The sequence below is a fragment of the Erpetoichthys calabaricus genome, chromosome 1, assembly GCF_900747795.2.
Source record: "Erpetoichthys calabaricus chromosome 1, fErpCal1.3, whole genome shotgun sequence".
NCBI lineage: Eukaryota > Metazoa > Chordata > Cladistia > Polypteriformes > Polypteridae > Erpetoichthys > Erpetoichthys calabaricus.
In genome coordinates, this window is record NC_041394.2 from 267257540 (window position 1) to 267270426 (window position 12887).

The following is a 12887-nucleotide window of genomic DNA, read 5'->3' on the forward strand; positions in this document are numbered from 1 at the left end:
TGATGAAGAGGTGAGAAGGAATTTAAGGTGGCCCAGTATTATGACTTTTTTCATAGGCTTCAGGGATTCTAGTGTTAAAAGCATTTAGCTTGATACCCCTTAAGTGAATTACGCATTATTGCTCTTTTTAATTATTTAGATTTTAACTAAAGAAATTGCCAAAGCAGGTACTTGGTTCAATGTATTTTGTGGGCACTTTCAGCCTCCATAATTAACAATTGAGATGCGTGTTTCAAGTCTCACGGCAGTTATCCCTTAAAAACATCTAGGAACGCGCATCTTTCGTAGTTGACTTCACAGTTCAAACTAAGCACTTATTTCAGAAGAGACATGGTGGTCTACCCCAGGAAATGATTAATATACCTCTCAATTCAAGCAACTTAGAATAAACGCGGCCATTAACTTTTAAAAATGATAGCATTTTACTAGAGCCCATAGCCACACAATGCTAAATGGTATCCTCCTGCTAGAGCAAGTAAATAGCCAGACAAGTATCTTTAGGTTCACTTTAATGCAGGGATGACTGGCTTCAAAAACAAAAACAAACTTGTCATCCCCAGTGTTTCATGGGCACTTACAGCCTTCGTAAACTAACAATTGAGACACGTGTTTCAAGTCTCACGGCAGTAATCCCTTAAAAACGTCTAGAATGCTCACCTTCCATAGTTGACTTCAAGGCTCAAAGTAAACACTTAACTTAGAGGAGACACATTGGTCAACACCAGGAATGGCTTCATTAACACTAGAATTACCAGAGTCTACGAAAAAACTCGTAGATCCGGCCCACCTTAAAACTGTTCTCACCTCTCTTTTGTCTTCTAAATGTGCCGATTAAGAGGAGCAGCGAGCAGCCGGCTATTCCATCCCCCACCGTCGCAGAACGTTCACTAAGTTTTCCCAGCTCATGCCTTGTTTGATTACCTGGGAGTGACTGAACTGCTGGAGTTTTAGAATAGAAATAATAGATCGCTATTTGAAATACATGCATTTCATGCGTGTTCCGTTTCTACAGTAATCTGTGTAAACACATTGCTAAAACAGAAACTTTTTCATATTTTAGTAATAAATGTTAAAAAATGTAGGCATAAACTATAGAATGTGTAAAGCCCGATTTCCTAAGATCAAATAAACACTTCCACAAAAGCTTCACACACCATATAACAGCTTCCGTGGCGTAGCGCGCTAAGATTTGCCTCTCAGAGCAAGTAGCTTTTCTCTGCCTCACAAACATGAGTTCAATTCCCCGCTGGGGATAAAGTGTTACTTCTTTTTTTTTTCTTTTTAACCTCAAACGGACATAAAATTTGTAAATTGGTATGGACTGTCAGGTAATGAGATCGTTATATTTTCATGTGGGATGCTCCTTTTAAAATATTTTTTAACAATTGAGACTGCAATTAACATGAACAACTGTCCTTATAACTTATTTTTTTCAAGATCCATAACACACAGACAGACAGAGCACTGCGTAATACAGAGACAGACAGGCAGAGATATACAAACAAACAGGGAAGGCACATGTACTGAAAGAAAAAGCACTGAATAAGCGCACCCGCTCTAACATCACCCCTCCCCCGATCTGGCTCTCTAAGTAACAGCGCAAGTATAGACGCAAACCAAGTGTAATCAAGAGTCCTGGTTCGATCCCCACTCACTCCTATATTTGCCGTTTTCAGTAGTAAGCTGCTCTTTTTGTTAATATTATACAGTACACACATGCACTTGATTTGTGTCTGTACTTGCGCTGTTACTTAGAGAGTCAGATCAGGGGAGGGGTGATGTTAGAGCGGGTGAGCTCATTCAGTGCTGCAGAAACAGCGCACATGTTGATTTTTTTTTTCTTTCAGTACATGTGCCTTCCCTGTTTATTTGTATATCTCTGCCTGTCTGTCTCTGTATTACGCAGTGCTCTGTCTGTGTGTTATGGATCTTGAAAAAATAAGTTATAAGGACGGTTTGCTGACTTGGAGCACCACTGCCTTACTGTGCCACAGAGACGCGAGTTCGATTCCCAGCTTTGAAGAAAGTGTTTTTTTTCCTCAAATGGACATTGAATTTATAAATTGGTATGCACTGTAAATCGTTAACTTTAAAATGTCAATCACGGTTATTTCTGTTGATTAATTCATGCTTTTTTACTTAGAGTCAGAACAGGAGCTTTTTCAGCTTATTCAGCTTCTGATCGGACTCAAACAGCGCCAGTATAACTTCACACCCAACCTGACGCTGTTCGTTTTCAAATAATATTGCATTACTTCGACGATGTTTTCTGATTGGTACTATTCGCGTCATAAAATGATTTCTTCAAAACGTCACATATATTTGTCTCTTTCTTTTTTTAAAATGTGCGTTGTAGCACTCAGCAACTGGCCACCTGCATGTTCTTGCGCACACTAAATCAGACAGCGCTATATGCAATCATCAGATTCAAATGTTAACAGTTATATAGCACAGAATGGAAATCAGCAGTTCTTAGCATTCCACCTACTGTAACTTGCTTTCTTTTTTCTTCGGTTATAGTCTTGAATAAAAGTGCATTTGTTTTGTTATACTTTTACATCAACATATGTTCCTGTGTTTGAGCTACAGGGGCATGCTCAAAAAATACACATATAATGCCACGAAAAGTGCATGCAGACACTTCAGTTCGCAAGCATTGGTACGACAATGCAGTCACAAGTACACTGCAGAGCTTTAGCAGTGTCAGATGGGGAGTGTCTGATGATTGCATATAGCGCTGAAGTTACTGCTCTTTACTATGCTTTCCTCTGCATGTCCTGGAGTACAAAAGAAACAGCATACAGCAACACGTGGGGACTGGCAATACTGGGGGGAAAAAACACGCGGTCGTATGTATCGTGATACACTGCAGAACTATAGCGCGTCTTTATGTAAAAACAGCAGTGTCAGGTGGGGGGCGGTAGGGATGGATCCTGAACGCGACTGAGACAATGAAAAGTGAATTTTAAAAAAATAAAGCTAACCTTTACAAATATCATAAATTACACCGGCTGTTACAGACTGAAATCAAATGTATCATTTTATTCTAAAATAGTGAAAATAAGAACACTTCTCAAATGGGAATTGTGCAGGATCGAACTCATGACCTTCTGATTCCCAGTCAGCGACTGATACTGTTATGCCACGGAAGCAGTGATAGTTAAGTCATGTCAATGTCTCACACTAAGGCGGGTTTTTTTGGCGGTGGCTTTTTTTTGTACCTTTTGTGAAAGTGTTTCTTTGATATTTGGACTTCAGGCTTCATACATTATATAGTTTATGCCTACATTTTGTCATTTGCTACTAGAATATTGTAAACCATTTCTGTTTTAACAATGTGTTTACACAGATTACTGTAGAAATGCAACACATATGAAATGCGTGTGTTCCAAATAACAATCTTATTATTTCTACTCTAAAACTCCACTTCACTCCCAGATAATCAATCAAGGGATTAGCTGGGAAAAGCTTGTTTACGTTCTAAGTCGTTGGGGGGATGGAATAGCCGGCTGCTGGCAGCTTGTCTTTATCAGTACATTTAGATGACAAAAGACGCTGGCGGAGAGGTGAGAAAGGTTTTAAGAAGCGATTTAAGGTGGGCCGGATATACGAGTTTTTTCGTAGGCTCTGGTAATTCTAGTGTTAAACACTGGGTTCAAGCTCTTTAGAGTAAATGTGGTCATTAACTCTTACGCAAGACACGCTTCAAAAATACCGAACTCGTCATCCCCTGTGATTTGTGGGCACTTCCAGCCTCGGTAAAATAACAATGCATGCACATGTTTCATCTCTCATGGCAGTTATCCCTTAAAAACATCTTTCAATGCTCAGCTTCTGTAATCGACTTCACTATTTATTGATGAAACAATTTTAAGTGCTTTTACACCCATTTTTAAGGTAGTCAAGTGCAACCCGATGGTGATGTGCGTTAATGCAGGCATAAAGTGATGAAATTTGCTTTACCTACATTCTTTGAAGAAAAAAAAATGTGCTATACAAATACTGTAAATGTTGCCAGTGACAGCTTTTTATCTTTGTACTGCACTTTGGTAATCTACATTTTTAAATGTGCTTTAAAAACAAATGTTGCTTGCTTGCTAGCAACTCAGCTTTATAAAAACTAACATGTACTTTGTTAAACTTAATGTTTATTTCAGTCCTGTGGCTGCTGGATCTTTCGTAACCCACTGCAAAGTCCAAGAAAAAAAAAGCCTTGTAAACAGTTCAAAAGTAAATCAAGACACTCTGCAACACACATTCAACATGACTAATTCTAATGAAACAAATTTTAACGATCAAATATTCCCAGTTTTTCAGTTCTATATAGATTTTTGGTTAACAAACAGTAAGCATATTTGCTGACTGTGTCATGTTTTAGATCCATATTTAAAAAATGCATACTTTTATTTAGAAGGAAATTGAAATATGTCAAATCTAAGTTATTTTTAAAATAATTTCTTCAATAACTTCAAAATTCATAGAATTTAAATGCAAATGGTGATAACATTTCCAATCTTGATGTCACCTGAAAAAAACATCTGAATCATTTTCCTTGTAATATTCTTCAAGTATACAGACTTACAGTTGAGATAAAAAGTACACACACCCCTGCCAAAATGGCAGGTTTTGAGTGATAAAAAATGAAACCAAGATAAATCCTGTCAGAACTTATTTCACCTTTATTGTAAAATTGCAATCTATACAAAAAAGTTGAAAATAAATCAAACTTTTTAGTGAAAAAAGGAAAACAAATCATACAAAAACCTGGTTGCATTAGTGTGTACACATTTTAATAATCAAGGATGTGGCTGCATTCAGAATCAACCAATTACAATAAGTTTCATTTTAAATGGTAGTTAGCATATACCTAACATCAATTACAGTGGCTCTGATTGAGCCAAGATAAAGTTTCTTGGTTGCAACATATTCCAAAAGCCAAAACATGAATGGGATCTCAACTGTACATCAAAAAGGTTTTCATTAACATATTGGATGTTCTGTAATACTCACCTGGCTTCAGCTGCCAAAAGTTCATCATAATGAGATGATCGCTGATCATCATCTTGGCGGTAACGGATCACTGTAGCCAAACCTTTGCTAACAAGGGCCTCTGCAATGTTACTGTAAGTTATGGAAACATAATTAACAAATTAGCAAATGTCCAAACACAAAAATATGCTCTCATTTTCTTATTTAAAAATCTCACACACATTTTTCTCTCAGGCATGGCAGGAAATAATTTTATAATAAAGAAAAAGTAGCTTTTTCAAAATACATAAAATGTCAATTTATCTTATCAGAATAGTGAAATTGACTATTTAATAGCAGAACATTTAAGCAGATTCAGTTTTCTTTGTTTTATTAAAAATAATCAAAATATAAGCAATATGTAATAATGTATAATGAAACAATCAAAAGTAAACATGTTTCATGTAGGTCAGTGTTACTTAGTGTTTTAGACCATAAGTCACTTGTTAAGGTAATTGTGTTATAATTACCACTATGTGTGCACAATGACAAAATTATTATAGCCTTTGACATTGTATTTGCATTAATTTCAATTAACAGTACAATGAGAATGCACCCTGTCAGACCAACTGCATATACTGCATTCTGTACATACAGTACAGCAGAGCCTCCACCTTACAGGGATCTTCTTAAAACACTGCCAACATGAAATTGTTAAATACAGGATCAATTAAAAAAAAATTAGTATTTAATAAGGTTTCTTTTTAATTTTTTATAATAAAGACAGAGCACACTTGCCATTTAAAAATGTAAAATGCTGGAAAATGATAAACATGGAAATGCTAAATTTGGGTTCTGCAGTATTAAGAAAACATATATAATGTAAATGCAAAATCAAGGCAAGTAACATTTTAAATGAAAATAAGACTAAGAAGTTAACGCAAAATTATGAAATTAATGTAAACACATCTTGATAGTTCTTTGTACAGGTCTGTTAACGTACTAAATTTAACAATGAATAGGCAAAAAGCTCAAGAAGTATTTAGTTAGTAAGACATTGTTACACACTCCTACCAGACTCGAACGTTGAGCAGTGACATCTGCATTCTTGAGGAAATCATAACTAAAGCCATACTCTTTTAAAGAAGAAGCACTGCAACCAACTGCTTTTTAGTATATATTCCTCATCAACAACAAAGTGATGTCACTTGTTTCAGATCCAATTTAATTTATATCAGCCATTTAGAATAAAAAATCAACGTAATCTCAGAAGAATAACTGCAGAAGGGGAGAATTTCAACAGCCTGCTGGATATGGACTAGCCTTATAGCATAAACAGGTTTTAATGGTTATCTGTGTCATGAACCTAAATTTACTGGGACTTGGTGCTGCTTGCCTAGTTTTCATGCACTGGCACAACAGTTCCACAGTACACTTTTGAAAACAAAAGTATTTCCAAGTAACAAAGGATTCTCTTCATCTTGGCACTTAAACACCTAACAAGTGTAAGGTTATCCAGGTTCAATAACAATTGAATTTGTCAATTTTTTGGAAGCTGCTGTAAACACAAAAGAAACCTATTCACATTTTTCAAAAGATGATTTTTGAGATCAGACTCCTAAAATGTGTTTAGCATTTAGCACATAGTCCTATAATATGAGTTACTTTGATTCACCAAATGCAGTTGCACTTAGTGTCTGTATTTGATTACAACACTAACTTGCTGTTTAAAGCAGTCTATAACAGGGAAAAAGCAATCTCTGAGAGAATGGGAGTACTAAATAGAATGCAGTAATAGTTACTTTCACAATTAATACATCAAGGCAATAACTGTAAACACAATAAATATGCAATTAACTGTCAACACTAATTACTACACTTATTTTACTAAAGGTACTTTTTGTGAAAAATTCTAAAACTCTAATCCACTGTTGCTGTATTGTATTTCGAAGCCCCAGATTTCATCTGTGATCTATAATAACCTCTTGACCATGAAGACAGAGAGAGAATAACAACAGGTAAACTGACAGCAGTAATACAGCCTAATCAGTACACATCACTCAGTTGCTGCATGTAATTAATGGTTTGCATTAACCATAGGTGGTCTCTTTAGTGGACATCAGTAACTTTAAAAGGGACAACTGTACAGAGACAGATAAAGTTTGGACTGGAAACAGACTAAATTTAAAGTGTCGAGGGACAGAGTTGGTATTCATAACAAGTGAACAGGGACAGAGCAGGAAGGAAAAATATCTTACTGTGGTCCTCTGAGTCAGTCCTGGATGGCTACAGGTTTTTGTTCTAACTCAACTACTTAACTAGATGCCAACCCTGGCTTACAGTGGACAATGCCATTTAAATTTTATGACTTATTAGTGCTTTTATTGTGCCATATCATTCTATGTCATTCTTTTATTGTAGATTTCTCATTCTGTGAACTGGTGCAGATTTGTAATTGTCAAATTATATTGGACTGAAAATACAGACACAAATCAAATCTGTTTTAATTATGTAATAGTAATTATAATAGCGGCTTACTACTCAACCTCTTGATTACAAGCCAGCAGTTCTGACCTCTGCACCAGCCAAGCAAACATTTTGACTTTGTGTCGAATGATATTTGGGCTTGGGTTTTTACTTATTGACAGCTACACATAAATTGAATGATTTCTTTTTCTTTGATTATATTCTTGGATAAAAATGCACTTGTTTTGTTATACCTTTTGTGAAAATGTTTACTTGATATTCACACATTATAATCTTCACATCATCATTTTGTCATTATTACTATAACATGAAAATATATTGATGTGAGATGTGGGTGTGAAGACTGAAGTCCAAATATCAAATAAACACTTTCACAAAAGGTACAAGTATAACAAAACAAGTGCCTCTTGATTATGAGTCAGCAGTTCTTACCGCTGCACCACCAAAACAGTCATGTCAGCATCGTACCCTAACCCGATTTCTTTTTCTTCGGTTATATTCTTGAATAAAAGCGCACTTGTTTCATTATATTTGTTCTTTTTGTGAAAGTGTTTATTTGATATTTGGACTTCAGTCTTCACACATTTTACACTTTATGTCAAAATTTTGTCAATAGTACTATAACATGAAAAAAGTTTCCATTTTAGCTATGTGTTTCTTGCATTGCATGTCCTGTCATCCAACATTTACCCAGACCGTTGGCTTCAGGGATTCTACAGTAGTGTTGGATGCACACTGCTAACTTATTTGGTAGATCTGACCAAAACCTGATTCACCTTATTCGCAGCCACAAGCCTGTGATTAAGACAGCAACCTGGTCTCACCAGGATATAGAGGGAGTGGAGCCTGGATGCAGAAATAGCTCTGACTGCTTCCAAATGGCAAACTGAGAAATGATATGTAACTCGCATGGGGATGATATTGAGGGCCAACAAACCTTGGATTACTAAGGAGCTAAAAGGTCTCCTGAAGGAGAAAAAGAGAGCATTCAAATCAGGTGACAAAGAGGTATGAAGGATGCATAGGTGCTAAAGAAAAAGATGATTTAAAGGAAAGGAAGCTAACAAAGCGAAAGTAGAAAACAAACTCACTCAGAACAATAACAAAAATGTATGGAATGGACTGGGCATAATTACTGGACACAAGCAAAACTCAGCTGCAATAAGGGGATGTAAACAAAGCTAAATGTCCTGAACCAATTTTTTTTTTTTTTTTTTTTTTAATAGATTTTCCCTTTCATTGCCACTATCTTCCAATAATCAGTCTTCCCCATATCATTCCTATTACATCAACAACTCCTACCACATCAACAGGAATGGCCATTGGCAAGTACACCACTGATCAGTAAAGGCTGTCTATAACTGATGACCAAGTAAGGAGACAACTGTGCAAGCTACACACAGGAAAAGCTGCGAGACCAGACTGAGTCAGTCCTCAAGTTCTTAAGGCCTGTGCTATCCAACTTTGTGATGGCCTCTGTCACCAGTTCAGTCCGTCTCTAAAAAGAAAGCGCCAATGCATTGTTCCTGTTCCAAAGAAGGCAGGTATGTCTTCACCTAATGACTGCAGACCACTAGCATTTGTGTCTCATATTACGAAGACCTTTGGTTGGTTGGTCGGGGACTATATGCGTCCTCTTGTGGTAGACCACCTGGGCCAATTACAGTCTGTCTATCGGACAAAGATTGAAGTGGAGAACACAACTGTCTACCTGCTCCACAAGAATTATTCTCACATGGACAAAGCTGACAGCATTGTGAAGATTACATTTTTTAATTTCTCCAGTGCTTTCAATACCATCCAGCCATCCCAGTTAAAGAGTAAGCTCAGAGATCTGCGGTGGATGACCCTATGGTGCCCTGGATAGTGGACTATCAATCAAGCAGACAGCAGTTTGTGAGACTCAAGGATTGTGTTTCTCATACGGACATGAGCAACACTGTCTCCTTTTCTATTCACTTTGTACACTTCAGACTATAAATATATCCATCCATCCATTATCCACTGCTTATCCGAGGTCGGGTCGCAGGGGCAGCAGCCTAAGCAGGGAAGCCCAGATCTCCCTCTCCCCGGCCACCTCCTCCAGGAGAACCCCGAGGTGTTCCAGGGCCACCCGGGAGATATAATCCCCCCAGCATGTCCTGGGTCTGCCCCGTGGCCTTTTCCCAGGGAGGCATGCCCGGAACACCCCCCAGGGAGGCGTCCAGGGGGCATCCTAACCAGATGCCCAAACTACCTCAACTGACTCCTCTCAATGCGCAGGAGCAGCGACTCTACTCCGAGTCTCTCCCGCATAACTGAACTCCTCACCCTCTCTCTAAGGGAAAGTTCAGCCACCCTGTGGAGAAAACTCATTTCGGCCACTTGTATCCGCGATCTTGCTCTTTTGGTTACTACCCAAAGTTCGTGGCCATAGGTGAGGGTAGGAATGTAGATCGACTGGTAAATCGACAGCCTCGCCTTTTGGCTCAGCTCTCTCTTCACCACAACGGACCGTTGCAGAGCCCGCACTACTGCAGACACCGCACCAATCCGTCTGTCAACCTCCCGCTCCATTCTTCCCTCACTCGTGAACAAGACCCCGAGATACTTGAACTCCTCCACTTGAGGCAGTACTGTACTCCAAACCCGGAGAGAGCATTCCACCCTTTTCCGGCTGAGAACCATGGCCTCGGATTTAGAGGTGCTGATTCTCATCCCCGCTGCTTCGCACTTGGCTGTGAACCGCTCCAGTGAGAGCAGGAGGTCACTGTCCGATGAAGCCAACAGAACCACGTCATCCGCAAATAGCAGAGATGAGATTCCGAGGTCACCGAACAACAAGACCACCTCCCCTCCTTGGCTGCACCTAGAAATTCTGTCCATATAACTTATGAACAGAATCGGTGACAAAGGGCAGCCCTGGAGGAGTCCAACCTCAATAGGAAACGTTACTGTATATACAATGATGGTGGAAAATGTGACAGGAAAGACAAAGTTTAGCTAAAATTAATATTGCTATGCAAGGCAATGAAAAAACATTGGGGGCAAAGTTTACAATAACTACTACAATACAATAATAAATTCTCATTTGTACCTGCAAATTCTCCAGAGGAAAGAGGCAGGGTATAAATCCACGAGCTTCCACTTAAAATATGGGTAAATGCAATATAACAATGACCTTAAAACACTCGAGAACAAATCTGAAATTAAGAGCTATTTGACTGTTTTTATACAAGGGATTCTTGAGCTATTTCAGTTTTAAGTTACTATTTTAAATTATATTGTTGTAGTACAAGCTAAACGGTCTTGCATCTATTTGGGCAGATAATTACTTTTATGTTGGATCTGTTAATTCAAATTTTTACATGCTTCAAAGAAACCCCCAAATGCTTTTATGTGAAATGTGTATGTCCAATTAATGAATGGTAATATGCCATTATCTTGTATAGGTGGCGTCTGTTGATTCTGTAGGGAAAAAACAAACTGCATTCATACAATTTTATACATTTAATTTTCTACATTTACATCTGTACACACACTGTCCATTGTTTTGGCTTTGAAATCAAATATTACTTGGATTCTCCTGTATAATATTTTGCCTGGTTAATTTATATACTGCAAATATATTTGCTCTAATATAACGTTGGCATGTGTCATCCACTTGATAATTTCACTTTAATCTGTGCCTATAAAAATATTCATTAATTTTTAAAATCTTTCCTTCCAGAAAGTTAAGCATGAGCCTGTGTGTTGTGAATGCCCAAAATGTTGACTTCTTAAATCAAGCATCACCACATACAATGTGTCAAAGGAAATCCAGAGTAAAGGATCTTAGACAGAGAGAAATGTAAAAACTATTTCATAACTGGGGATGAAATTTGGGTACCTTAATATGACCCATTGTCCAAAAAACAACGAAAACAGTAGAATCATTGTGATACTCCAACACTGGAAAAACATACTTTTAATATTTAACTTACAGAACCCTTTGCTTGTTTTCATTGGGTTTACGAGCTTTAGGAGCTTTTATATGTTGTTGCAGAGTGTAACATTGTCTTATCCGATTTATTAAAATAATGATTATATTACAGTGCTTAAAAAGAATATTAAATCCCCTGGAAGATTACACTTGTTATACAACATTGAATCACATTGGATTTAAATCTGGCTTTTGTGACACTGAACAACAACAAAAACACAAAATAATCTTATAAGAATAAACCCTCTTTATTATAAATCATCACCTAAATCATCACTGATGTAGCCAATTGGTTTTAGGAGTCACGTAATTGGAAAAATGGAAGTCACCTGTCTGAGGTCAAAGGGTTTCAAATGATTGTAGTATAAACGCACTTGTAGGATGCAGGATACAGTGCTCTTTTCTGTTATATTCAACCTCTTAAGTGAACCTGCATCATTTAAAATAACAGGGAACTTTTTTTTTCTGAAATCTCCCTAGGCCATGCTCAGATGTTTGCTTTTTCCTTTTTTGGATGGAAGGCTAGAAGTGCCACATTATATCAGGAGGCTTTTGTATCCAGTTAGGTTACTTTGTTATGACTTCAGTAGTACTGGCAGCTATGCTTTTTTCCCGCCTAATGAATATATATTGCTCATATATGCAGTGCTAAAGCAACAAGAAAACTCAACCTTCAACAGCATGTTCTGCCTTGGCAATAATCATATGCATTGTAGCTTACAATGTTAAAATATAGGACTAAGTGAAAATGAGCTACAGTCCAGTTTATGCACACTGAGGTGATCAAAATATTTTTGCAAAATAATTAAAACAAAAGCTTTTCTATAGCAGTGCACTTGTACTTTAATTCAGACTAATATAGGAAACATTTTAAGTCCTGTGGCATCTAGTGAGGATCTAGTAATTTAATGGACATTAAATAAAGCTTGAATGAAGCTTTACTAAAAGCACAGTCTCTCGACATCAGCTGTCCACTGCACTTCAACGCCTATGACAATTTACTGATTCTTATTAACCGATTGCTTTACTGACTTTCGCAGCTTACTGACCACAACAGCAGCTTGATGGTCAAGGAATGTATCATACAATATCCATCCATTACTAAAAACTGCTTCCACTTGAGATGGGATCAAAGAAGCCTGCTTCTCCAAACAAGTCTTAAGATATGTTGTGTTATTCAGGTTGCAAATCAAAACTGAACCTCAAGTCCTTCCCATAATGCTCCACTCTTTTAAAAGTACACATAATAAAATAAAAAAAAATATGCATCTCAGCATATACAGTATCTCACAAAAGTGAGTACACCCCTCACATTTTTGTAAATATTTCATTATATCTTTCCATGGGACAACACTGAAGATATGACACTGATACAATGTAAAGTAGTCAGTGTACAGCTTGTATAACAGTGTAAATTTGCCATCCCCTCAAAATAACAACACACAGCCATTAATGTCTAAACCGTTGGGAA

General features: G+C 37.3%; 1 protein-coding gene across 1 annotated transcript in view; it reads right to left on the bottom strand.

The window, feature by feature from the left end:
• Positions 1-12887, bottom strand: part of snd1 (staphylococcal nuclease and tudor domain containing 1) — a 535431-nt gene that overhangs the window by 348863 nt on the left and 173681 nt on the right. The window contains exon 13 of the mRNA XM_028814871.2: positions 5011-5121. Coding sequence (XP_028670704.1) covers positions 5011-5121 — 111 coding nt within the window. The remainder of the gene's footprint in view (positions 1-5010; positions 5122-12887) is intronic.